The 27,810-nt window shown below is 46.3% G+C and overlaps 1 protein-coding gene across 4 annotated transcripts; it reads left to right on the top strand.

The window, feature by feature from the left end:
• The first annotated feature begins 587 nt into the window (after window positions 1-587).
• Window positions 588-27,607, top strand: LOC147622786 (pentatricopeptide repeat-containing protein At1g07590, mitochondrial-like). Of its 4 annotated transcripts, XM_086822413.1 has the most exons (4): window positions 588-1,084; window positions 26,056-26,971; window positions 27,083-27,136; window positions 27,220-27,607. In XM_086822413.1, exons 1-4 carry the CDS (start codon window positions 629-631, stop codon window positions 27,231-27,233), a joined length of 1,440 nt encoding a protein of 479 aa, XP_086678539.1. In that variant the 5' UTR covers window positions 588-628; the 3' UTR covers window positions 27,234-27,607. The 4 variants fall into 4 exon arrangements, with proteins under 4 accessions (XP_086678539.1, XP_086678537.1, XP_086678536.1 ...); XM_086822411.1 differs by having other exon boundaries at window positions 589-1,084; window positions 26,056-27,136; XM_086822410.1 differs by having other exon boundaries at window positions 589-1,084; window positions 27,083-27,607.
• Window positions 27,608-27,810: the final 203 nt, after the last annotated feature.

Consider the following 27,810-nt stretch of genomic DNA (forward strand, 5'->3'; position numbering starts at 1 on the left):
GCCTAATGATGTGGTGTGCTGGTTTGCAAGGTCTCAGAAAGCAGAGGGTGAATGCTAAGCTAGTCAAATATGGACCTAAAACAAAGAGATGGTACAAGAAAGTCAAGCAAGCAAGCTAAATCTTTGTGGCCTTTATTGAGAATCCAATAGGGACTAGACCAACAATCAAAATCTGGTTTCACAAAGAGGAAGTGAAAAACAGGCTCCTAGGGACTGCTCAACCGAAGCTTTGGTTGAAGCTTGCATTTTGCTTGGGTACTAGTTGTCTTGGGATGAATTTTTTTTTGTCTTTGAAGATGATAGATGGGATTTACTGTGTAGCTTGCTTAATGGAGGTTGATTTATCTGTTGTTGATGGGTGACTGTGGGGTTGGAAGGATGCAATGTAAAGTTTATATATATATAATATATATATATATTATTGGTTAAAAAAAAGTTCTCTCTAATACTCACCCCGTCGTGCCTCTCACACCCCAAGGGGTGGTAAAATGAAGAGAATCCCTATCGCATTTTTTTAACAAAAAAGAAGAAGCATTTTTGCATTAAAAAAAAGCTTTTTATTTTCATGAATCTCATTTCGTGTTGGGGCTGGCATCCGTCGTAGCTGGAAGAGTACAACTGGTTGGAAATGTTATGTAGGAGGGCAGCCCTACGCCTCTTGCTGGAGGGCAGGCGGAGGACCGGGATCATTAGCGGGTTCTTTTGTGCTAGAGGAGGTTGGCGGCGGCAGCAGCAGCAGCAGCAGCACTACTACCCTTGCATCCACCACCGCCGTGGCATCACGTCTTGCTTAGACTCCGAAGGCGCGGCGACGGCGGAGGAGGAGGAGGAGGAGGAGTTATGGGCTTGTCGAGAACCGATGCCACTGCGATGTAAGACTTCTAGTCACGAGGACGAGCAGCGTACGGCGGGTGGACTCCAGAGCGGTAAATTGAGCAGGGCGTTGATGAAGCTTCCGTCTCACGCCTCTGTGGTACCCTCGCTGGAACAATGGCTTGCCGAAGGCAACGCTCTCCCGAAGAACGTAGTCGTTGTTGCACTCACAAATCTGAAACGACATCGCAGGTACAAGCAGGCTCTGGAGGTAAGCCTTTTCAATGACTCTCTTAAGCTTCTGCTATGCTATGCTGTCTGACTTTACTCACTGGCTTGCCTCTCAAACATTCAAGAATTGTGACCACTTAGGGTATAGGGACCCATATCAGGGCACTAAAGAAAGATATATTAAGCGTCTACTTAAGACCTGATGGGCCTATCAGACCGAAGTGATATAATAATGTCCATGGCCATTCTCATCATAGAATGGAAAATAAAATAGAACAAATCAAAACTCTCTCACGGGAATGATACAAAACTGTCCATAGAAATCTCATCATGGAATACAAGGAACATGAAACATGAGAGGAGCATCAGTCCTGATAGATGGTATACCACTCTCCAAAATATCAAGCTTGGGGCTGATGAGTTGAGAGCTATGTCACGTGGAAAGGTTGCTCAATGGCGATGGAGCATGTCCTAGATCTGGAGATGCTGAGGGGATCGTGGTTGACGTCCGGGGCTTGGGGTGCCAAGCATACTGGAATGCAGAGGCCCGGTGTGAGGTATCTCTTCTTTGGCAAGGTGGGTCCATAGCAGCCCAAGGTGGATCCACGGGATCCTATGTATGGGTGTCCTCCTCCTCTTGGGTCCGGAAGAAGGAGGTGATGGTTGACTGGCGAGGGAGGGGTCGGGGTTGCTGGGGCTGAAGCTCTCTCAAGAAAGTGTCCCTTTGTTGTGGAGCTTGCACATGAAGAACCCTAGGCAACATTTGTGTGGGAAATCGACGATCCTGGAAAGTGGTCCAAATCCCTCATGGAACAGAGAGTTAAACCTCATGCGGATCTCATAGGATACTAGGTAGCGACATATGTAATGCTTCCTCTATGTGGCATAATCGGCAGATCATCTCCTCCTTGGGTCTTCGTATGAGCTCCTCGGCTTTGAAGATGTGCTTACTGGCCAATCGCAATCTGCATGGTTGCATGGGATTGTTAACAGTCATCTCTTGTCTGTACATATTACTTAGTGAGGGCCTTTGTTGTGGGTGTGCCGCCTAGGAGTTCTCTCCATTTTTTTCCATGTTTTCTCCTTGTTTTTTTGGTTGTGGGGGCTGTCTACTTCTGGCCGACTTCTCCTGTTGTTGCTGGCCGATTGCTGTACTGTTGGCCGACTGGTATTTCCAGTCGTGGAGATGTCTTGATGTTGTTGGCCTGTTTTAGACTGGCCGACTAGCATCCCAGGGTGGTATATATACCACTCTTGCCCCCACACTAGGTTTTGTACCGGATCTTTGTGATTCGGGAAACAATCATTATCTGATGTGTCTGGGGCAGTTGGAAGAGATTTAGGTCAGTTATTCGTCAGCTGAGGCTTTTGGGTAAAAGATTTGAACTCTTGGAGGGTAGATTTGACAGTGGAGGACAGTTGGAGGTAGCAGCCAGGTTGGACAAAAAGGTGTAGAGGTGCCCATTTGTGTCAGCCAGAGGTCAAGTGATAGCGCCTAAGCTGTTTGCTGTCATTTGAGCTGGGATCCTAGAGTCCCCAAGTTCTGATCCTTACACATTTTCCTCGTGTGTTTATTGGTGGTGTTATAGAGGCCATCGCCCAGCCACCACACAACGTCGAGAAGCAATCGTAGGACGTTCAGGGGCGTTTAATGATGCATAATGTGTGTGTGAGAGAGAAACAGAAATTAGGGTTAGGTTAATGTGGGAGACATACACAGAGAAGCACAAGGGAGAGAGAGAGAGAGAGAGTTGTGGGGATAAGTCAACTCATGAGGCATGAGTGTGTGACTCCCCTATCACACATGTATATTGTCCTAGTACACATAGTGCACTTAGTACATTAAAAGTACTAAGTGTACTATGTACTATAACTTATGGGCTTGTACACACTATAAGGGTGGGCATTATGCCTTTACCCCAACAACCTCCCACTTAAAGGCAAAGTGCCCTTAAGTAAAGGAAAAGAAAAAATCAGCATGTACATGATAATATACAAGGCCATATCAAGGCTGAAAATGGCCTCATCCAATGCCCATCAAGTGTCTGCAATGAGCAAACCGCTCCGGAGGCAAACTCTTTGTCAACAGATCAGCCGGGTTGTCATCCGTGTGAATCTTAACAAGCTGAATTTGCTTGTTCTCTATCACCTCTCTGATGAAGTGATACTTCACATCCACATGCTTCGTCTTTGCATGAAAAACAGGGTTCTTTGCCAACTGGATGGCACTCTGACTGTCACAATGCAACAATGGAATATCCCCTGTATAGCCCAAATCAACCACTAACCGAGATAGCCATAATGCCTCCTTGCAAGCCTCTGTGGCTGCAATATACTCGGTCTCTGTAGTAGATAAGGCTGTGCACTTCTGCATCCTGGATATCCATGACACAGCACCTCCTGTGAATGTAAACACATAACCGGTAGTAGACTTCCGGTTATCTGGATGACCGGCATAATCCGAATCCGTGTAACCATGCACTAATGCATCCTGTTTGCCAAAGCAAATGCACATATCCTGTATGCCCTTCAGGTATCTCATGACACCTTTCACTGCTTCCCAATGCTTCTTGCCAGGGTTGGCCATGTATCTAGAAACCACTCCCACTGCAAATGCAATGTCCGGCCTAGTAGCAACCATGGCATACATGAGACTGCCACAAGCTGAAGCATACGGAATCTTGGCCATATCAGCCCTGTCTCTATCTGACTGTGGGCTGTCCATAGCACTGAGTTTCACATATGGAGGCAAAGGAGTACTAGTCTTCTTCCCCCCGTCCATATTGAACTTCTGCAAAACTTTGCCAATCTATTCCTTCTGAGGCAAATACAACACATGCTGATTTCTGTCCCGAAGTATCCGCATACCCAAGATGTGATTTGCATCACCCAAATCCTTCATATCAAAGGTTTGATGCAGCCTCTGCTTCAAGGTATCCATCTCCTTACGAGATTTTCCGGCAATCAACATATCATCAACATACAAGATGAGGATTAATAGACTGCCATCCAAAGCTTTCTTGGTGTACAAGCAGTGATCTATGTCACTTCTCCTGAATTTTTGGGATTTCAGGAATGTATCAAATTTATGATACCATTCTCTTGGTGCCTGTTTGAGCCCATAAAGACTCTTTTTCAGCTTGCATACAAGCTTCTCCTTTCCACTTACTGCATAGCCCTCTGGCTGTTGCATATATATCTCCTCATGGAGATCACCGTGAAGAAAAGCAGTCTTCACATCCATCTGAATCAAGTCCAGATCATCATGCGCAACCAAAGCTAACACAGCTCTAAGTGTGGTCATTTTGACCACTGGAGAGAAGATCTCATCAAAGTCCACACCATATTCCTGCTTGAAGCCCTTAGCCACTAACCTGGCTTTGTATCTTGGCTTTGCATCAGGTGCAACTTTGAGCCTGTAAACCCACTTGCATGGCAAAACCTTCTTGCCTGCAGGCAAATGCACCAACTTCCAAGTTCCATTTTTGTGCAGAGAATCCATCTCTGACTTCATGGCACGCTCCCAAAGAGCCTTGTCTGCCCTCTGTAAAGCCTCCTTATAACATGAGGGCTCCCCACAGTCAGTGAGCATCAAGTAGTCAACCCCTGGAACAAACCTGTCAGGGGCTCTAGAGGGTCTAGTGGACCTCCGTACCCAATGACCATCATTTGCAGGTTGCTGTCCAGCCTGCATATCACCCATTGGTGGCTCCTGTTCCATGCCATAAGGCTGAAAAATCATGCCCGGTATCTCCTCTAACTGTGGTATATCCATAGGGATATCTTCTGCCATCTCTGGCTGTCCATTTGGACGATTTTCAGCACCATTTAAGGGCTGGTTTTCCTGCTGTAATGGCTGATTTACAGCCCTTTGTTGTTGTCCATGATGTCCATCATCATCAAAGATGACTCTGCCAGGCTCCTGTTGCCTTGCAGGCTCCTTATACATGCATGTTTCATCAAAAATGACATCATTGCTGCGTATGATCTTTCTATTCACGGGATCCCAAAGTCTATACCCCATTTCACCCTTGTCACCATATCCTAGGAATATGCATTTGTGAGACTTAGGATCAAGTTTGGTGCGCATTTCCCTGTGTATGTGCACGTACGCAACGCAACCAAACACTCTCAAGTGCTTGTATGACGGAGGCTTCCCTGTCCATACTTCCTCTGGCACTTTCCCACCAAGCCTCGTGTTAGGTGACCTGTTTATAAGGTGAACGGCTGTCATAACAGCTTCAGCCCAAAAACCATGAGGTAATGCAGCATGTGACAACATAGAACGGACCTTCTCCTGAATGGTCCTGTTCATCCTCTTTGCTGTCCCGTTTTGTGGAGGATCATAAGGAGTAGAGAGCTCCCTCTTGATGCCTTTAGCATCACAAAAGTCCTGAAACTGTTTGGACGTATACTCTCCACCATTGTCGGAACGCAAAGCCTTCAGTGTTTTGCCAGTTTGATTCTCAACAAGAGCAACAAACTTCTGAAACACTGAGAATGTATCACTCTTCAAACGAAGAGGATAGACCCACACCTTGCGTGTGGCATCATCAATAAAAGACACAAAGTATTTTGCCCCTCCCAAAGAAAGCTGAGGCATCTCACATACATCTGTATGCACAAGCTCTAACTGAGCATCTTTCTGTCCAAGAGCTTTCTTGTGGGGGCACTGTAGTTGCCTACCATATATACAATGCTCACAAAATTGAAAACTTGAAAACTTTAGAGAAGGCAAGTAACCCAAATGAGACAATTGCTCCATTCCCTGGACACTCATGTGTCCCAACCGGCTATGCCACATAGAGATTTCCGGCAGCTCGGTTGCATTTACATTAGCATGGTGACAAACACCTGCATGCATAAAATAAAGAGTGTCCACCTTAGAGCCTCTGGCAACAACCAGTGAGCCCTTACTAATTTTCCACTTTCCACGACCAAATGTGGTAACATAATCAGCATCATCAAGCTGTCCAGTAGAAAGCAGATTCTTCTTGATCAGGCACATGCCTGACATCATGGAGCATAAGCTGTGAGCCATCTGAAAACACAAGCCTCACATCACCTCTGCCAAGAATCTTGCATGCATGGTTATCACCCAAATAAACCACTCCTTCATTGCCAGCAGTATACCTGACAAACAAGTCTCTGCAACCTGTGACATGAAAGGAGGCACCTGAATCAATGATCCATGAGTGCATACCATGACCACCTGTAAGAAGTGAATGGGCATCAAGTGAAGAAGTAAATAGGACCTCATCCTCACTGCCACCTGCATGTGACACATTGATTTCTTCAATCTTGACTCCACTTTTGCCCTTTGGCTTTACATCTTTGGCTTCATCTTTCTCTTTGTCTTTGCCTTTTCCCTTTTCCTTTTGATCATTTTTCCATTTGTAGCATTGCTTTTTAATGTGTCCCTTCTTGCCACAATAATGGCATTCCAAATCCTTTTTGGAGCGAGACTTGCTCCTTCCCCTTTCTTGGCTTTTCCCCCTTTGCTGGGATCTCCCACGTGCATTCATTGCATTGGACTTTCCAGCAGAGTTGTTTTTCCTATTCATCTCTTCTTGAAGAAGAGCACCCTCAACATCTGCATATGACAGCATAGCATGCGAATTGCTAGTGGCTGTCCTGAATGTATCCCAACTCTCTGGCAAAGTGCATAACAGAAAAGTGGCTTTGAACTCATCGTCCATTGCCAACTTTTGATTTATAACTTGGCTGACTATACCATTAAACTCATTTAGATGGGCTGTCATAGACGCCCCTTCCTTCATCTGAAGACCTATGAGTTTCTTCAACCAATACACTTTGCTTGAGGCACTTTGTTGGGCATACAAGTCCTGCAATCTCTGCCACATTCCCCAAGCTGTCTTCTCTTCACGAATGCTGAAAAGTAATGAGTCTGACACAGACAACATGATAGTAGATCTTGCCAGCTCATCCATATCTTCCCACTCTTCAGCCGTAAGAGAAGCGGGCATCACACCCCTTTCTTTGATAGGCTTGTGCTGCTTTTTCTGGAGCAACACATTGTAGCACTGGGTTTGCCAAATATCATAATTATGCGAGCCTTCAAGCTTCTTGATGTGAAGCAATGAAGAGCTCTCACCTGTGGTTGCCATAGCAAAATGCAACCTGTCAATGCCTGACTCCCTGCAAATGTGCAAACACTGCACCAAAAGCACACAAAGTGCTCACAGTTGTTCTCCCAAGCTTTATCTCCCACTGCGGAAGCACAAATGCAACTTTTCTCCCACTTTATGTGATGAAATCACCAAAATCTGGTTGCTGCAGATTTTGGACAGCACCTTAAATGTGCTCTGTTGCCCTTCCAAAGTACTGTACAACAGTACCAAGTGCTCACCAATGATGTACCAAACCTGTACCGGCAAGTACAGCAGCTAAAATTGAACCTTTTGGTCACTCAAAACAGTGTACAGCCATGCCAAAACTTGCACAAAGCTGTGCCAAATCTGTACCAGCAGGTACAGTAGCAATAAATGCTCTCCTGGCTGTCCAAATGAGTGAAAATCAGACTTTTACAGTCCTGTACACTGCATACAACAGTCCCGAACAGAAATTGCGCAAAAGCCCCTTGACTGCAAGCTGATTTTTGAGGATTCAAGGCATAAATGTCTTGCCTGCTGCTTTGCCAAGCTCAACAAGCATACGAACTTGAAAAGCCCCTTGATTTAAGATCAATTGCTGATCATACATGGTACATTGACGCACATGAAGGCATCCAGAGTGTTCACGATGCTTCCCCCTGGCCACATATACATCAAATACATGAAAGCCCCTTGATTTACAGGCACATTGAGTGCTTGTAAGGCATCAACACATTATCCACAGCATCAAATGCTATTGCCTGCATGCAAATCAACCAAATCGGCACAAAAGCCCCTCGATTTGCACTGCAATTTGCTGCAATTTTGCCCAAATGTGCGATTTTTCACATCATACAGCATGTATGAGTGCTTAATTGCACAATTACATCAAAAGCCCCAAATTTTGACATTCAATTTCCTGCAAATTGATCCTGATTGTGACCAATTTCCTGCAAATTGATCCTGATTGTGACCAATGTCACCCAATTTTGCCAATTTTGCTCAAAATTGAGCAATTCGACACCTGTATCTGCTCAATTGTTGATTGTGCTTGCTCAATTGCAAATCCCAAAAAAAAATTGAGGAAAATACCTTGTAATTTTCTGATTTTTCTTCAATTTGCAGGTTGGTTTTGTTGTTGCAGGAAAAAAAAAGTTGATGATTGCTGCTTCTGTTCTGTGCAGGTGAGGGGGGCGAAACTTGCTGATGTTGAATGCTTTGATGTTCACTTTAATGCTGCTGAGACCTGCCTGCTTCTCTGCGTGTGCTGAAAATACAGCTACTGTGTGCTGAAAATGACTCTGCAGGGCTGCTCGTGGCTGCTGGGCAGCCCGCCTGGCTGCTGGGCAGCCCTCGCTTGGCTGCTGGGCAGCTGGGGCAGCCCACGCTGTTGGCTGGGCAGCAGCTGAGCAGCCCACAATGGCTGGGCTGCCTATGCCCAGCTGCTGGGCAGCAGCTGAGCCAGCCCACGCCTACTGGCTGGGCAGAAAAAAAAGGCGACCAGAAAGGATACAGGCAGCTCCAAGAGGGATTCAGCAGGCGACCAGCATGACAGGGCTGAATACGACCAGAACAGAAGGACAGAAATCAGCAGGAGCCATCAAGGAGAAGAGGGAGGGACCAAAGCTCTGATACCAGTTGTGTGTGAGAGAGAAACAGGAATTAGGGTTAGGTTAATGTGGGAGACATACACAGAGAAGCACAAGGGAGAGAGAGAGAGAGAGAGTTGTGGGGATAAGTCAACTCATGAGGCATGAGTGTGTGACTCCCCTATCACACATGTATATTGCCCTAGTACACATAGTGCACTTAGTACATTAAAAGTACTAAGTGTACTATGTACTATAACTTATGGGCTTGTACACACTATAAGGGTGGGCATTATGCCTTTACCCCAACAACTAATGAGGCTAACATGAACATTAGATAACAAGTTCTTGATTTGAATTGGATGATGGAGGACAGCATGCTAGTTCTCTAGAATTTGTGGTCCAAGCAGTTAGCTCCAAACTTGCAGAGGAAGTAGTGGACAACAAGAAGGTTGGGCCTTCGGGCGTAAAGATCGGGTTCGAGCATAAGTCGAGGCTGATGAGAAGGATCCAAGTATGGAGACTTCTATGAACGACTATCATCCACATCCAGGTATGTCCTCGGTATAGCAATTGGCAAGCCGATTGGATCACTTGCATAATCGAAGTGAAAGGCATGAAAGGTGCTAGCCTATGGCGGGGTTATGCCGTGAGCTGTTTAATAAAGTGGACAGTGTGAAGGCCCCTATTGCCCCAAATAACAAGGGCAAGAAGTGGGTTATAATCATGCCACGAGATTCATTGTCGAGTTATGTGAGGAGAACATTGATGCCAAGAATGGCACCAACCTCAGCCACCGAGAGCAATCCCATTTGTTCAAGCCGATGAAGCCGTCTGGAAAGGACGGTGAAGCAATTGCCACATGGGTTTGTGGGATGGACGAGGTGCTTGAGACACTGGGTGGATCGCCAAAGTTTGAGCTTGAAGTCATGGACATTTGTCCTCATCTTGGGTTAGTAAAACTTACATTTTACCAAATGATAGGTTCAATGTACACCCCTAGATGACCTGTCGTAGGAGCATCGTGAGAGTCGTAAAGGATCCTCCTCATAATCTCAACCCTCTCCGGACAAAAACTCTTATCATTTTTGAATAACAGTTCGTTCCAAATAGGATACTGACCTGCTGCCACCCTAATTGCAGGTGGTATGACCCTTGCATCTTGGTTTGCAACAATGGAGCTCCGTGCATGGACCTACTACCAAAATTGACCAAAATGTATGTCGGTCTTACATAGCCCTGCCAAGGAATCATAAAGGTCAGTTTGAATCTCGATGAAACTCAAAAGATTCACCTTCCCAATCTGACTCAAAGCATCTGCAACCTTGTTCTGACTATCCTTCCGATACCGAATCTCCATATCAAAAGCTTGCATCTACTTTGGCCACCCTGCCCTCTTTCCCCTCAACTCAGGTCTATCACTAAAATACTTGATCGACTCATGATCGATCAAGACAACAAATTTGGATCCATACAAGTAATGCCTTGAAATTTTTAACAGGTGAATAATTGCATGTAACTCTTTCTCCTGAATATGCCATTTGACCTGGGTATCATCAAAACACAAACAACTTGCCGGTCATCGACGGGATTTTTTTTTTTTGGGTCGATGAAGTTCCAGCAACCGACAGACAAAACATGACAGACTTCGACGGAAAGCGACACAAGTTGATGGACAGCCGTGTGGAATTGACAGACAACAGCAACAGGGGCATCAGAAAGGTTGGACTGAAGCACGAGCTTCGAAATCCCCAAATATCCGGTACAGAATGTCTGAGAACGGACAAAACTGTGTGAATGGCCTTAAAAGTAAAAGAGTGCCGATTTTTAAAACGCGGGGTTTTAAAATTTTCACCACCCCCCCAAGCACACAAGCGGCAAGAACACCCTTCTTGAAGGGGATTGGGGATTGATGACGTGTCCACCCCCACACCTTTGACTTTTGTCAACGTGGAGAGAGAGACCAGTCCGCCCACGCCATGTGAAAGGGGGAAAGAAAGAAAGCTATATTAATGTCTACGAGACAAATCAATGTACAACTGTCAATGTTCTCTGGATGTCAAAAAAAAAAAGGACAAAAAGAACATGAAATAAACTATGAAAGTACTGAGCTAGTGGGGGGGGGGGTGATGGATGGAGCTAGACAGATCTGCATTGCATTCTTGTATACCCTACGCATATAGGTTGCATACTGAGCCTCTAGCAGTAGTGCGATCTATCTGCGTAGGAGAGAGAGAGAGAGAGAGAGAGAGAGAGAGAGAGAGAGAGAGAGATTAAGCGTCTACTAAAGACCCAATGGGCCTATGAGACCAAAGTGATACAATAATGTCCATGGCATATCTCATCATGGAATGGAAAATAAAACAGAAAGAAAACATAGATATAGCTATCTCACTGGGGTGATACAAAACTGTCCATGGAAACTCATCATGGAATACTAAGAACATAAAAACAAGAGAGAGAGAGAGAGAGAGAGAGAGAGAGAGAGAGAGAGAGAGAGAGAGAGATTAACGTCTACGAGAGGCCAAAGTCGGCCTATGAGACAAAAAAATAATACAACTGTGTTCTTCCGGTCATCGGAAGAAAAGAAAGAAAAGAAAAAGTGTGCATGTGTTTGGATACAATTGTGAATCATCATGGATCGGTGGAGCCCATATACAAACAATATAAAGGGGGGTGGGGATGTAGATGGAGTGCTACGGCAAGATGCATCTCGATTCTCTATATGCTGAAGGGGTAGTACAAGCATGCTATGCAGATCTATGTCTAACTCCATCCAGTGCCATAAGAGGGATATAAGATATCATACATCGCCGATGCTGAGGCTGTGAATGGCGTGAACATGTACCCTAAGTCTGAATGAAAGCGAGCTAGCCTCTCCTGTGTCTCCTTCTGGTGTCTCATTCGGATAGCTGCTATCTCTCGGTGACGGAGTCGGGGTGCTCTATGTCCAATTTGTCTAGGTCTCCTCCTGGCTCTCAATTCCTCTGCTCTTTGTGCGGTCACCCCACGTGGTACATCAGCTGGCACTGGCATAGCTCTCTGGAAGAAATCTGTGAGTTGGGACTGTCTCCACCCCTAGTGGGAGCGGGTGTCTGGAGGAGTCTCTCTCGAGAACTATGAAGCTCTAGTAGTAGTCTGCCAAGCTGTTGTGCTGGTCTGAGGCCTCCATCAACTGATGTAGTGAAGAGTGCTCCTCAAACAATCCTGCATATCTATCTCTGACCCCCTGGTGGGCTCTACATCTACATACAAAGTGATCCTCAGTCTTCACCTCCTCGCGGCACAATCTACATATCCGCTCAGCTCTGGGAACCCGTGCCGCTCTCCCAGCCTCTATCTCTAGCTGATGTGATGAGACTCGTAGTTGTCCAATAGCAACGCGAGAGCTGTGTGGCATGTATACATCCGTATACCGCGGTCGCTGTATAAACCCATCCCCTGAGATGCTCATAAAGTGGTCTCTATAATACAGCATCTTTGGTGGTAGTGGGCTCTCTGGTGTTGTCCATGTCTCCTGTATGTAGCGCTGCCATATGTCCTGTCTCATCACTCTGTTCCTCTCATTGAGAGAGAGGTAACCCCATGGAGCAGACTGATCATACTGAAAAGGTGGCAACCGCTCAATGTCTATCCCATTATGTGAGAACCACTGTAGCATCTGTGCATACCAAGATCCAGTGTGTCCAGCCTCGGCCAGCTGTCTAGATGCCTCAAAAGCTCGGCGTGATAATCTCTCCGTGGGCATCTCCCTCATCCTGTATATAAAGGAGATCGTCTGGAACAATGCCTCCACTGCCATAGGTGGTGCAGCAAACTCAGCTCGAACAATGTCATGCGGGACAGATGGTTTGCTGCGTATCATCCTCGAGAGCATCAAGATCTGTGGTCTCTCCAGCTGTACCCATGTGGAGGCTGCAAGCCCTGGTGCCCAAACCGTTGCTGCATACATCAAGGCTGGTGTCACTAATGTATCAAAGAGCCACCCCTTCGTGCGGGGTTCGTGAAAATGTGCTTGATGACACTGACGCTCAAGGCCAGCAAGAGCTGCATATCCCCAAGTCACTCTGTCTCGGACTGCCTGAGCCATGGAGAAGCGTCCAGCTGAGCTAGTAAATGTGATGCCAAGGTAAACATAAGAGCTCACCACCTCGACCCGCCCTCCTGCTAATGTGAGAGTAGTGTGGCTCCTGACTGCGGGTGAGGTGTGGAAGATCATAACCTTGGTTTTCCCAAGGTTCACTGTGAGACCTTGCTGTGCACAGAAGTCATCAAGAGCGACAAGGTGTCTTTGAAGCCCAACCTGCGTGTCGGATACCAAGACGATGTCATCAGCATAAAGCATAACATGGACAGTAATACTTGATAGCTCAACCCCAGAGCCTCCTCCCTGTGTGATGTAATCGACCACCTCATCAATATAGAGCCTAAAGAGTGTGGGGGAGAGCGGGCACCCCTGCTTCACACCAATGGTGCTAGCAACCGTGTCGGACAAGCCTCCTGGGCATCGGACTCTCCCAAAGACCTGCTCATATAGCCTGTATATGCCCCACATCATGTCTGAGGGTATGCCTAGTGTCTGTAGTCGCCGAAAGAGGCGCTCTCTGGGCATAGTATCAAATGCCTTGCGGAAATCTACAAAGCAACAATAGAGTCGTTGCCTCTGTGCCTTGGCCTGATCAATCAAGCACCTCAATGTAAAAATGTGGTCGATGGTCGAGAAGGCTCGTCGGAAGCCTGCCTTGCCTGTTGCTCTCAATCCCCCAACCTCGGCATGAGTGCTCAGCTCTGCCTCCAAAACTGCCCCGTATAGTTTGGCCAATATATCGCCAATCATGATGGTCCTGTAGTTCCCGGGGTCTAGTACATCTCCCGCTTTATGGATTGGCACAATAGTGTGCATCGTCCATCAGCCGGAAACCCCTCTGACAGAGCTCTGTTGAAGAGATGAGCAAGAAATGGTGCCAATGTATCAATAGCATAGATGAGATGCTCTCCCTGTAATCCTGTATGATCTGTCGCCCGTCCATGTTGGAGTCGGCATATGGCCCTCCTAACCATAGGTGGGGTGAAGAAGGTGGAGACTGTGGAGCATGGCTCTGTGGGCTGTGGTATAGGGCCATAATAGGGGGCTGTGCAGGCACATCATAGTATGTCTGCCAGGTCTGAGGATCGGTAATAGGTGTGGGAGGACGGGGCTCTCTGAGTCTCCTCCAAGCAGCAGCAGCATCTCTGCTCATGAGCATGTGATATGTGTCCCAGTATTGAGCCTCCTCATAAGCTCGCCGCTTACGGTGGGTGAGAGTATGCATCCTCCTGCCTGCCTGTCTCTGGGTGATCTGCACTTGGAGACTGCGGTAAAGGTTTCTGCACTCATCATCATACCATCGGTTCTGGGGCATGCTCCCAGATGTAGGTGGCGGTCCTGTCTGTATGTGGTATGGGAAACTCCTCGCGGCTGCGGAGTGCAGTACATGTGAGAGCTGGGAGGTGAGCATAGCCATGGGTGCCGATGGGTCTAAGGCAAATAGCTGATCATGAACATGATAGTCATACACATCGGCTAGGTCCTGAGTGAAGTGGACAATAGTGCGTGGTGGCTGTATGATGGGTGGGTGGGTCTCCAGTAAGCTCTTGAAAGTGAGGGATAGATATGTATGATCCGCCCCAATGGGGTATGGTGGTACGGTGAAGTGAGACACCATATCTGCTGCCTCCCGGGATCCCATCACATAGTCCACTGTACTGCTGCCGCCCCCCACTGGAAAGCATGTAACCCATGTCTAAAAAGCACTGCAATACCTCCTGAACCTCGGGAGGTAGCCTGTCTCATCCCCTGTCGGTGAGCTGACTCCCACTGATAACCCTCAACCCGTGGTAAGCCCCTCTCCGGGCTCTCGTGTGTCTCTGTCATCAAGATGATATCCCGGCCCTCCATCACCTCCTCAAGTCTCCCTGGATGTGTCCATAGGACTCCATTACAGTTCCAGACTGCTATGTGTATCTCTTTGTCTTCAAGAAAGTAAGTAGTATTAACGTCTTCAAAAGGCCAAAATGACCTATGAGACCAAAAGGTTCCAGCATATCCATGAGGTACATCATCCTGGGTACAAAATAGTAATAAAGAAAGATAACAAAAATCTAGAACTATAAAATCTAATCTAGGTACATGTCATGGCCCTGTGAAAATGGAGCAGGACAAGTGTGGGCATGGTGGTTGCAGAGTCAGAATATTTTATGATTCACATGGGGGGTGCCCGGACAGAGTTTAAGATGTGTGAACATCCCTAGGTGTGAAGGGGGAACTAGAAACATTAAGTTCTAATGTTTATTAAAGTTTGCCCCTAGGCCTTAGTGGCCCTAGGAACTTATTAAAGTTTGGGGCCCTAGGGATTAATTTGGGGGAGGAGTGTTTCTCTCTCCTCTCTCTCTCTCTTCCCTTTTTGGGGAGTCGTGTAGCAAAAGGGAGGAGTTCTTGATGCGCATGAAGACAAGCGTGAAAAAGCTAAGGAAGTTGCAGGCGGCTGCTGTACATGTGTTCTTGCTGCTGTTTTTCTGAAAACTGAGTGTTGAAGAAGGCTGTACAACAGCCGTACACCTCTGTACGACTGCTGCACTGTTGCTGCAGGCGGCGACGAGCTGAGGAACAGAAGTTGCTACAACAGGCGACTGGTCAACAGAGGGCAGCAGGTTCAGGTACAGGCCGTACAGCCTTGTACGACAGCCGTACAGTGTACGGACAGGGCTGACGCACGCTTTTCAGAGTTCAGTAGCTGCAGGCGGCGCTTGTCAGGTGGCTGGACAGACCTGAATACACAGATTCAGGTTGGTACAGGAGTGGACAGCAGGCTGCTTGTGCAAGTACAACTCCTGGCACGTATCCCGAGGCGGTACAGACGGGTACAGTGCTGATTTTCAGATCTGTATTTTCAAGGACAGCATAAGAGTGAACATCAGGAGGAGGATACAGGCAAGTACAAGCACATGTGTGAAGCAGGGTTGTGGATACAAGTGCCTGCAAGTACAGATTGGTGCTGTTGCTTCCTCCAGTGTTGTTTCACGAGCTGAACTTGGTAAGCTCTGTTTCTGTTCATCTATCTCTCTTTCTACTGCTTGATGTCTGTTGCAGATATGTGTTATCTGGCCCCTTGTGAGAGGAGGGGTATGGCAGATTGACAAGGGTTGAGACAGAGATTGGACAGCACATGTATGTTTGAGCTGAGAAGATGTATCATGCACTTGAGTTATGCCAGATGTATGCCCATGGCTGGCCTGCTTTGTGATCTTGGCTGATCAGAGGGAGGCACAGTGTGTTGCTTGAGGACACAGATCTGTGTGCATAGATCCTCTGTGCTGAGAAGGATTTGTGGGCCGTCAGATTGGACTTACAGGTGTAAACTCTTGGCTGGTCTTTGTGTTGTACTCAGCCATTCATTTTATTATAATTGAATAAAGAAATACCGCAAGGGGCGCCAAGCTTTGGGGCCAACAGGTGTCGCTGTGTTTTCAGATTTGGGCACTCTAGCTCCAATCTTTGTTTTGTTTCTCATCTAGACTACAAGTGGACGGGTGATTGCTTCTACCGCACTCTGGTTTTTTATCAGAGGCCGGTTTCAAGGTTCCGTCCCCGGGACCAATCATCAACTTTCTGAAGGGGGTGAGCTCGTGGTTGCTTTGAAGAAAGCCATCGCTGAAATTTCAGCAATCATGTCTGATACAGAGGAAGAGTACTTCTATCATGAAGAAGAAGAGCAAGAGACTTCTCTTGAAAGAGATGTATCTGAGGATATTTTTGTAGGAGAACAGGCTGCAGATGTTGAGCCTTATGAGGATGTAACACAGCCAGAAGATGTGCATGGTAAAGAGGATGATGATGCTCGGTTCAAAGATCGCTTGGCTAGTGTTATGGATACTTTTATGCAGCTCACTCAGAGCGAGAGATTTGCTGAATTTATGAGAGCCCCGCACAGAGCCCCGCACAGAGCCCCAGAAAAAGAAGAAGAAGGTTCGTTCGAAGAATCTTCCACAGGGTCATAGTGGAGCCATCCCACAGGAACCATCTTTTGGCCAGTTTCCGAATATGCAGCATGCTTATGGAGCAAACTCTCAGAGTTCCTTCTATGGACAGCCACCTATTCCTCAGCAGAACATGCATCCAGGTTATTTTGGTGGTGGCTCGGTGTTTCAATCCATGACTGGGGGTTATCGTCAGGGAGGCATGGGTATGTATGGGCCTTTTGGAGCCAATTTTCAGCCTGGCATGCAAGGGAATATGTATGGTGGTATGCAGTCCGGTATGGCTGGAAATATGTTTGCAGGCATGCAACCTGGGATGCAAGGCAATATGTTTGGTGGTATGTAGCCAGGTATGCATAATGGAATGTATGGAAACATGGCTGGAATGTATGGTATGCCTGGCATGGGAATGGGAAATGTTGACCCAATGATGGGTATGAATGTTGGGGGCAGCAATCTTACGAAACCACTTCCATATGATAATCTAACGCCTATGGGAAAGGCGAAGGATTACAAGGAAGGGGGAGCTGCAGTGAAGTTTGACACTTTCAGTGGGGCCAAGGATAAATTGAAGGCACTTACCTTTTTACAGCAGTTTGATGCTGCTTTTTCTGGTGGGAATTACACAGAGTCCTCAAAGGTGAGGAAAGCTGCCACTTTTCTCAAGGGCAATGCTTTGCAGTGGTGATCTACTCTTCTTTTGCAGGGCATAGCACCCACCACATGGGTCCAATTCAAACAGGTTTTCTCTTCCGTATGGCTCACATCTACATTTGAGGTGGATGTTATGACCGCATGGCACAAGCTGGATGCTTCAAAGTGTGATAGTTTGGAGGATTATAACAAGAAGTTTTGGGAAGCTTTACTCCCAGTGACTTCTTATCGTGCCGTGCCATTATCTGAGCAGGTAGAGAAGTATTGTTGTGGGCTGCCCAAAGAGGTACGAGATTATTGTATAAAGACAAGAGTAACGAACATGTCACAGATGATTGAAAATGCTATGACAGCTAATGCGTTACTCACAGGTGGTTCATCTGGGTTTAAAGGCAGTAAAAAATTGAGCAAGAAAGCTGAAAAATTTGGGCATGCTTCTCGTGATGCTAAAGGGTCTTCAGAGACAAAGTATAAGAAGTTGCCAATGCCCAAGAGGACTTCTGAGGAAAGACAGGCTTTGAGAGATGCTCAAAAGTGTTTTTACTGTACTGAAGAGGGGCATATGTCATTCAATTGTCCCAAAAGAAAGTCCCAAAAGGACCCTGATAATAAAGGAGAGCCCAAGCCAAAGAAACCAAAGCCTTCTGCAGGCTTAGTTCCTGATCTTGTGGGGGAGCAGCTAGGTGGTGAAGCTACAGAGTTGTGCAGGGCATGGGGCAAAGTGAGAGATCAGAATGCCTTGATCTTCTTTGACACAGGTGCTAGAGCCAACTTCATTTCACCAGATTTGGCTGGCCGATTGGGGATTCGCGCAGAGGAGATGGGGCCGTTACATGAGGCAAATATGGCTTGTCCAGGGTATGCAGAACCCGTTACTCCTATCATTGGGAAGCTTCGGCTTCATTTGCAGGGTTATGTGGATAGCGAGGAGTTCTTCATCATGCCTTTGGATGGCTGTGATGTTTTGTTGGGGATGCCATGGTGCCACAGGGTACATGCGGTGGTGGATACTTACAATAGGAAAATTACTTTGACTCATAGAGGGAAAGAGCATGTATTGGATGTAAAACTCAAAGGGGAATCTGTTCCTATTGTATCCGCTTCGGCGATTTCATCAGTAATGAAAAAGCATCTTTCCGCGTACTTGATTTATGTAAAGGATGCACAGGATGATGAGTCTAAGTCTAATTTGTCAATGTTAGATAAGGACAGGGCTGATTTCTTAAGTGGGTTTCAAGACTGTTTTTCCGAGTCATTGCCAGGAGAATTACCTCCTGAGAGGCCAGAAGATCATGCCATAGATCTGATTCCTGGTAGTACTCCACCGAATAGACCGCCGTACCGTGTTAGTGCAGCCCAACAGGAAGAGATTATGAGTCAGGTGCAGGAGCTATTGAATAAGGGGTTGATTCAGCCTAGCTCATCACCCTTTTGCTCACCTTTGCTCTTAGTGCAGAAGAAGGATGGTTCTTGGCGCATGTGTATAGATTACAGGGCGCTGAACAAGAATACCATCAAGAATCGATTCCCCATACCGAGGATCGATGACATCTTGGACCGCTTACAGGGCTCCACAGTTTTTAGTCGTATTGACTTGAAAAGCGGGTATCATCAGATACGCATTAGACCCGAGGATGTGCATAAGACAGCATTCCGAACCACGTTTGGGTTGTATGAGTTCTTGGTTATGCCCTTTGGTTTGACGAATGCGCCTGCCACATTTAACAGAATGATGGACAGGATTTTCAGGCCTCATAGAGAGTTTGTGGGCACATTCTTTGACGATATGATTGTGCATTCACAAAACTGAGGAAGAGCATAGAAGGCATTTGGCCATTGTGTTTGCAGAACTCAGAAACCATAGGTTGGTGGTTAATGGCAAGAAGAGTGACAGGAGATACATTTCTTGGGGCATATTGTGTCTGATCATGGAGTCCGTATGGATCCAGCAAAGGTGGAAGCAATACTTAATTGGCCAGCTTTGAGGACCGTGCATGATGTACGCAGCTTTTTAGGATTGTGTTCCTATTACAGGCGTTACATACGGCACTTTGCTGAAATTGCTTCGCCTCTTCATGCTTTGACGAAGAAAGCAACTCCGTTTAGATGGGCTGATCGGGAAATTACAGCATTCAAAAAGCTCAAAGAAAAGCTTACTTCGGACCCAGTATTGGTGTTACCGGACCTCCGAAAGGCTTTTGTTGTCCAGTGTGATGCATGTGGAAGTAGCATTGGTGCAGTTCTCATGCAAGAGGGACATGTCATAGCCTATGAGAGTAGAATTTTGCAAGATGCTGAGAAGCATTTACAGGTGTATGAGAAAGAGATGTTGGCTGTAATTCACGCTCTTTCTACATGGAAACACTACTTGCTTGGGGCTGATTTCACTGTACAGACAGATCATCAGACCTTGCGTTACTTTCTCACGCAGACTAAGCTTTCAGAGAAGCACATGCGTTGGGCAAACTTTTTGTCAATGTTTCACTTCCAGATTGTGCATGTGGAAGGCAAAAAGAATGTAGTGGCAGATGCTTTGTCACGCAAGCCACAAGTCTCTGCAGTTTCACTTGCTTATCATCATGAGCTTGATGAAATGAAAGAGCAGTATGCCCATGATGAGGATTTTGAAAGGTTGTATGATCAGATGTCTGAGGGTCAGCGGCATGAGCATTACACTCTCAGAGATGGGTTTTTATTGATGCATGGCAGACTGTGTGTTACCAGGCCATTGCGACTCAAGGTTATGATTGAAAGTCATGCTCCACCGTATGCAGGTCATAGAGGTATTGACGCCACGGTAAAAGCAGTGGAGACTTTCTTTTATTGGCCAACCTTGAGAAGAGATGTTGATGCCTTTGTGAGGCAATGCATCGTATGTCAGAAGGTAAAGTTTGACCGTCAGAAGACACCAGGGTTATTACAGCCTTTACCTATTCCGGATAGACCTTGGGAGAGCATTGCCATGGATTTTGTATTTGATCTTCCACGGACACAAACGGGAAATGATGGCATCTGGACTATCATATGCAGGTTCAGTAAGCAGGCACATTTCATTCCCGTGCGGAAGACAATTAAAGTGGATCATATGGTGAAGTTGTTCATGGCGAACATCTTCAAGTATCATGGCTTGCCTACGTCTATCATTAGTGACCGTGATCCACGGATGACGAGTTTGTTTTGGAGAGGGTTGTTTGACAACATGAGTACAACTCTCAAGTTTTCATCGTCATTTCATCCACAGACAGATGGTCAGTAAGAAGAGGCTAACTCTACAGTGTTGGATCTTCTCAAGTGTTATGTGTCAGAGCACAAGCAACAATGGGAAAAGTATCTTCCTCTAGTGGAGTTTGCATATAATAACACTGTACATAGCTTGACAGGCAAGGCGCCTTTTGAGATTGTAGAAGGAGGGAAGAAGGTACCACCCATTTTGCATACAAAGGATAAGATCTTTGAGGCTGATCAGTATGTGGAGAGCTTGGATGAAGCTTATCGGAGAGTTAAGTTGGCCCTCCAGAAAACTCAGCAGAAGCAAAAGAAAGCCGCAGACCGTCACAGACGTGATTTACAGTTTGCATTGGGTGATTGGGTTCTTTTGCGCTTTGAAAAGGCTAGACTCAAGAAGATGAAGGGTAAAGAGCGCTTATTCCCTAAGTTGAGCATGCGATATTATGGGCCTTTTCAGGTTTTGGAAAAGATTGGTGAGGTAACCTATCGTTTGAAGTTACCAGATCACTGGAGGATTCACAATGCTTTTCACGTGAGTCTTCTTAGACCTTTCCGTGGGGATGTGTCTGAGGATGTATCAGATGAGGCTCAGCCGGAAGTTAAGGAACTTGATGAGGTTCTGATTCCAGAGCAGATACTGGCACATAAAGAAAGGAAGGTACGAGGTAAAGTTTCCCGTCGCTATCTTGTGAAGTTCAAGAACTATTCCCCGATGGATGCGAAGTGGATGGAGGAAGGTGACTTAACAGATTCACCTCAGGTTTTGCAGCTTTATCTCGATGCCTTTGAGTTAGAGCCGACTCTTATTGTGGCTCATTCAGGTTCAGCAGAGCATGGGTCTGGAGCATTACCTGATGCTCAAGAGGGGGGTAGCACCTCCACTCCCTTGATACAGACAGGCTCAGATGACATCTAGAGGTCGCTTGGTGCAGATTTTATCTCACCCGAAGGTACTGAGGCTGACAGTACATCTGTTTATGGGACTTCTATGATATATGTGTACTAGTCACATGGAGATTTTTGTGGATATGTATGGTTCACAGTGGTATACAACTTGGAATATTACTATGCCATTGGTTTGCAGTGAATATTGATACATGTGTATGGCTCAGAGAGATTGGGACGCGGATCTTGCCATATTGTATATTTCACTTTGGATATTTTCATGCATCACCAGAATGCAATCGAGGACGCTTGCCATTTTTCAAGAGGGGGGTATGTCATGGCCCTGTGAAAATGGAGCAGGACAAGTGTGGGCATGGTGGTTGCAGAGTCAGAATATTTTATGATTCACATGGGGGGTGCCCGGACAGAGTTTAAGATGTGTGAACATCCCTAGGTGTGAAGGGGGGAACTAGAAACATTAAGTTCTAATGTTTATTAAAGTTTGCCCCTAGGCCTTAGTGGCCCTAGGAACTTATTAAAGTTTGGGGCCCTAGGGATTAATTTGGGGGAGGAGTGTTTCTCTCTCCTCTCTCTCTCTCTTCCCTTTTTGGGGAGTCGTGTAGCAAAAGGGAGGAGTTCTTGATGCGCATGAAGACAAGCGTGGAAAAGCTACGGAAGTTGCAGGCGGCTGCTGTACATGTGTTCTTGCTGCTGTTTTTCTGAAAACTGAGTGTTGAAGAAGGCTGTACAACAGCCGTACACCTCTGTACGACTGCTGCACTGTTGCTGCAGGCGGCGATGAGCTGAGGAACAGAAGCTGCTACAACAGGCGACTGGTCAACAGAGGGCAGCAGGTTCAGGTACAGGCCGTACAGCCCTGTACGACAGCCGTACAGTGTACGGACAGGGCTGACGCACGCTTTTCAGAGTTCAGTAGCTGCAGGCGGCGCTTGTCAGGTGGCTGGACAGACCTGAATACACAGATTCAGGTTGGTACAGGAGTGGACAGCAGGCTGCTTGTGCAAGTACAACTCCTGGCACGTATCCCGAGGCGGTACAGACGGGTACAGTGCTGATTTTCAGATCTGTATTTTCAAGGACAGCATAAGAGTGAACATCAGGAGGAGGATACAGGCAAGTACAAGCACATGTGTGAAGCAGGGTTGTGGATACAAGGGCCTGCAAGTACAGATTGGTGCTGTTGCTTCCTCCAGTGTTGTTTCACGAGCTGAACTTGGTAAGCTCTGTTTCTGTTCATCTATCTCTCTTTCTACTGCTTGATGTCTGTTGCAGATATGTGTTATCTGGCCCCTTGTGAGAGGAGGGGTATGGCAGATTGACAAGGGTTGAGACAGAGATTGGACAGCACATGTATGTTTGAGCTGAGAAGATGTATCATGCACTTGAGTTATGCCAGATGTATGCCCATGGCTGGCCTGCTTTGTGATCTTGGCTGATCAGAGGGAGGCACAGTGTGTTGCTTGAGGACACAGATCTGTGTGCATAGATCCTCTGTGCTGAGAAGGATTTGTGGGCCGTCAGATTGGACTTACAGGTGTAAACTCTTGGCTGGTCTTTGTGTTGTACTCAGCCATTCATTTTATTATAATTGAATAAAGAAATACCGCAAGGGGCGCCAAGCTTTGGGGCCAACAGGTGTCGCTGTGTTTTCAGATTTGGGCACTCTAGCTCCAATCTTTGTTTTGTTTCTCATCTAGACTACAAGTGGACGGGTGATTGCTTCTACCGCACTCTGGTTGTCTATCAGAGGCCGGTTTCAGTACATGAGCAGAGAGCTCTCATATCACCCTAATACATCCCTCATGGGCCACTGTGACATGGTGGCATGGCGCTCAAGGTGGTATAACTGAGCTCGCGCGAGAAGGTCCTACGATGATGGGAGATGATGGCCCGGATCCTCCTGTGGTGGCGTGGCCGTGGGCGAGGGCCATGGGGTCTGGGGCATCAAGAGAGAGAGAGGAGTTATTGTGTGTGGGTTGGGAGTCCTTATCGAAGGTCATGCGAGGCAAGGGGAGCTGTTTGCGAACTGCACGCAGACTTGTAGGCCTCCAATGGGCTGTGTGCACGGCTGAGGGATGCGCCTTGGAGTATGCACACGGGACGGGCTTGTTCACGTGGCTATGGTGGCTGACGTGCAGCCCTTTGACCTTGCCCTGCACCTCTTTTACTTCTTACTTGATGGGCCTGTTGTGAGACAGGAGAAGATAGTGAGGGAGAGAGCCTTTGCTGCACATGTGGGAGAGCCCTCTTCAAAGATGTGCACCTTCTCCTTCTCGAGCAGTGGCAAGTTGCTTAACTAATTGCAGTGATGATGTCCTGGGTGGATGACACCACAAGTGCATGGGTGCTCATGCCTTCAAGCGTAAAGGCTGATCGCATGCGTCCTTACATGTAAGCAGCAATTTGACATCTTTGGCCAACATAGTTATGCTGGCATTGGATATGTATTCCACTAGGGCTTTCTATTGGGTAAAGAAAACTGACGTGTGTTCATGCTTGTGTTGTGTTTCCTCATGAAACGGAAAGATGTATGATGTATAACTGTCCATTGGTGGATTGTAGTTATTATTGTAGGCTTTAAATCTTGATTTAACATCAGCTTTATTATGCAATGTGTGTGGGAGAATTAGGGTTAAGAGTTATGTGGGAGACATACACAGAGAAGAACAAGGGAGAGAGAGAGAGAGAGAGTTGTGGGGATAAGTCAACTCATCAATAGCATGAGTGTGTGACTCCCCTATCACACATGTATATTGCACTAGTACACATAGTGCACTTAGTACATTAAAAGTACTAAGTGTACTATGTACTATAACTTATGGGCTTGTACACACTATATAAGGGTGGGCATAACACCTTTACCCCAACAACCTCCCACTTAAAGGCAAAGTGCCCTTAAGTAAAGGAAAAGAAAAAATCAGCATGTACATGATAATATACAAGGCCATATCAAGGCTGAAACTGGCCTCATCCAATGCCCATCAAGTGTCTGCAATGAGCAAACCGCTCCGGAGGCAAACTCTTCGTCAACAGATCAGCCGGGTTGTCATCCGTATGAATCTTAACAAGCTGAATTTGCTTGTTCTCTATCACCTCTCTGATGAAGTGATACTTCACATCCACATGCTTCGTCTTTGCATGAAAAACAGGGTTCTTTGCCAACTGAATGGCACTCTGACTGTCACAATGCAACAATGGAATATCCCCTGTATAGCCCAAATCAACCACTAACCGAGATAGCCATAATGCCTCCTTGCAAGCCTCTGTGGCTGCAATATACTCGGCCTCTGTAGTAGATAAGGCTGTGCACTTCTGCATCCTGGATATCCATGACACAGCACCTCCTGTGAATGTAAATACATAACCGGTAGTAGACTTCCGGTTATCTGGATGACCGGCATAATCCGAATCCGTGTAACCATGCACTAATGCATCCTGTTTGCCAAAGCAAATGCACATATCCTGTGTGCCCTTCAGGTATCTCATGACACCTTTCACTGCTTCCCAATGCTTCTTGCCAGGGTTAGCCATGTATCTAGAAACCACTCCCACTGCAAATGCAATGTCCGGCCTAGTAGCAACCATGGCATACATGAGACTGCCACAAGCTGAAGCATACGGAATCTTGGCCATATCAGCCCTGTCTCTATCTGACTGTGGGCTGTCCATAGCACTGAGTTTCACATATGGAGGCAAAGGAGTACTAGTCTTCTTCCCCCCGTCCATATTGAACCTCTGCAAGACTTTGCCAATGTATTCCTTCTGAGACAAATACAACACATGCTGATTTCTGTCCCGAAGTATCCGCATACCCAAAATGTGATTTGCATCACCCAAATCCTTCATATCAAAGGTTTGATGCAGCCTCTGCTTCAAGGCATCCATCTCTTTACGAGATTTCCCGGCAATCAACATATCATCAACATACAAGATGAGGATCAATAGACTGCCATCCAAAGCTTTCTTGGTGTACAAGCAGTGATCTATGTCACTTCTCCTGAATTTCTGAGATTTCATGAATGTATCAAATTTATGATACCATTCTCTTGGTGCCTGTTTGAGCCCATAAAGACTCTTTTTCAGCTTGTGTTTCCGCCGCCTCCTTCAGTGGCTTGCGCTACACGTACTCGCTCACCAATGGCCAGCGTTTTTGCACGCCTTCGCTTGATTAGCTGCGCCTGACGCCTTGCTAGCTGAGAGCAGTTGTGTGGGAGAATTAGGGTTAAGAGTTATGTGGGAGACATACACAGAGAAGAACAAGGGAGAGAGAGAGAGAGAGAGTTGTGGGGATAAGTCAACTCATCAATAGCATGAGTGTGTGACTCCCCTATCACACATGTATATTGCACTAGTACACATAGTGCACTTAGTACATTAAAAGTACTAAGTGTACTATGTACTATAACTTATGGGCTTGTACACACTATAAGGGTGGGCATAACGCCTTTACCCCAACACAATGTGTCACAATTCTTGCCAAACCATCTTTGTTATCTTTTGCACAGGTAGCAGAATTTGTTTGGAAGGAGAGGCTGTTTGTGATGGATGATGTAGATCATATGTACAGGCTCTACTTGATGGGTCAAGCAGGATCAATACAAGATGTAGAGAAGTGTTTTGCAGGTATTCCCTCCAAATGCTTGACAGAGAAGGTATACAACCAGCTTATATCCTGTTATGTTGCCAGGGATATGCTTCCAAGTGCGAAGAATGCTCTTGAAAAGCTAAAAAACTCAGGTCACCTTGTTTCAGCTCTACCTTACAACCAATTTATGTCACTGTACAGACACCAACGCCAACCTAGTAAAGCTCTTGAGCTGATAAAAGAAATGAACGCATCAAATATCTCACCTGATACAAGGACTTACAATATTCTTTTAAGTACGATAAATAAACAAGGTGATCCTGATGGAGTTCTAAAAAATTACAAGGTCATGAAACATGCAGGCATTGCTCCAAATATGTTGACCTACTCCCTGGTAGCAAAAGCCTACATTTCAGCAGGGATGGTACATGAAGCCAAGTCTCTAGCAAATGAGATGAAGAAATTCAACTCCCAAAACTGCCATCTGGCACACGACCTTCTTCTCACAGTTTATGCAGAACAGGGAAATCATGAAGAGCTTCAGAAAGCATGCAAGGATCTTGAGAGCTTTAGCAACCTGTCAGCTCGTTCCTATGGAGTGATGATAGAGTCTTTGGGAAAGCTTGGCCTGATCCAGGAAGCTGAGAAATTGGCCACCAAGGCTGAGAAAAAGAAGAGAAAGTTGCCCACAAGGATATATAATGCCATGATGGATGTTTATGGGAGACACGGAATGATGCAAGCAGCAGAAGCCTTGATGGTCCGCATTCGCAAAGGCCGGTCAGGAGCGAATAGCATGACATACAGGCATCTAATTGCTGGCTATCTGAAAATAGGTCAAGTAGACAAGGCCTTGCAGTATTTGAGAACCTCAAAACAGAGTTTAACGTATGATCATTCAAAGCCGTGGTCTGAATCCTTAATGCTTATTCTTGAATATCTTGCAGAAAGAGGAGAAGTCGAGGCTGCTGAACGTACTTTTCAATACTTCACAGCATCAGGTTCATATAAGAACACTTTAGCTTACAACATTTTGATGAAGGCTTACATAAGGGCTAGATTGACGGCACCCAACTTTTTGCAGCGTATGTCTGCTGATGGCCTGCAGCCAGATGCGAAGACTATGGCTCTTCTTGCAGAGTTAGAATCTTCACAAGCAAGCCACTAGCTGGCAGCATTCATCACCCTTTTGTTTGGCAATTTTGATAGAACATACTGTTGTTGCCAAGCTTCGGCTTAATAATGTAGAGGCTGCAAAGTTGACCTTATATGTCATGCATACAGGTGTATTGGCACACTTAACTGCGTGTACACCATAATTGTCTTGAAGAAACGATATTTTAGGTGAAAATGGTTTGTAAGGCTGGAGATGTGGCCTCTACAAATTACAGACCTGCAGTTCTTGTTAATTACCACAGCAAGATGACGTACATTGTAAGCATATAGCCGTGCGGTAATTACTGTTCTGTGTGATAGATGGGGATTTATATATATTGGTTATAGTGTTACTTCACTGGATAATGTCCAATTGATTTGGGCAATCTGAATTTTCACTGAAGTGGCCCTCTTCCTGCTGTGCTGGCTTTCACATGCGTGCCCTTATCCTCTCTTACACCCTCTCCTTCCTTCGTTGCCTGCTCCTTCCCCTTCCATTGCTATTCCAGTCTCCAATGTT

Source organism: Cibotium barometz, chromosome 28 (genome assembly GCF_041138505.1).
Source record: "Cibotium barometz isolate CiBa-2024 chromosome 28, ASM4113850v1, whole genome shotgun sequence".
NCBI classification, from domain to species: domain Eukaryota; kingdom Viridiplantae; phylum Streptophyta; class Polypodiopsida; order Cyatheales; family Cibotiaceae; genus Cibotium; species Cibotium barometz.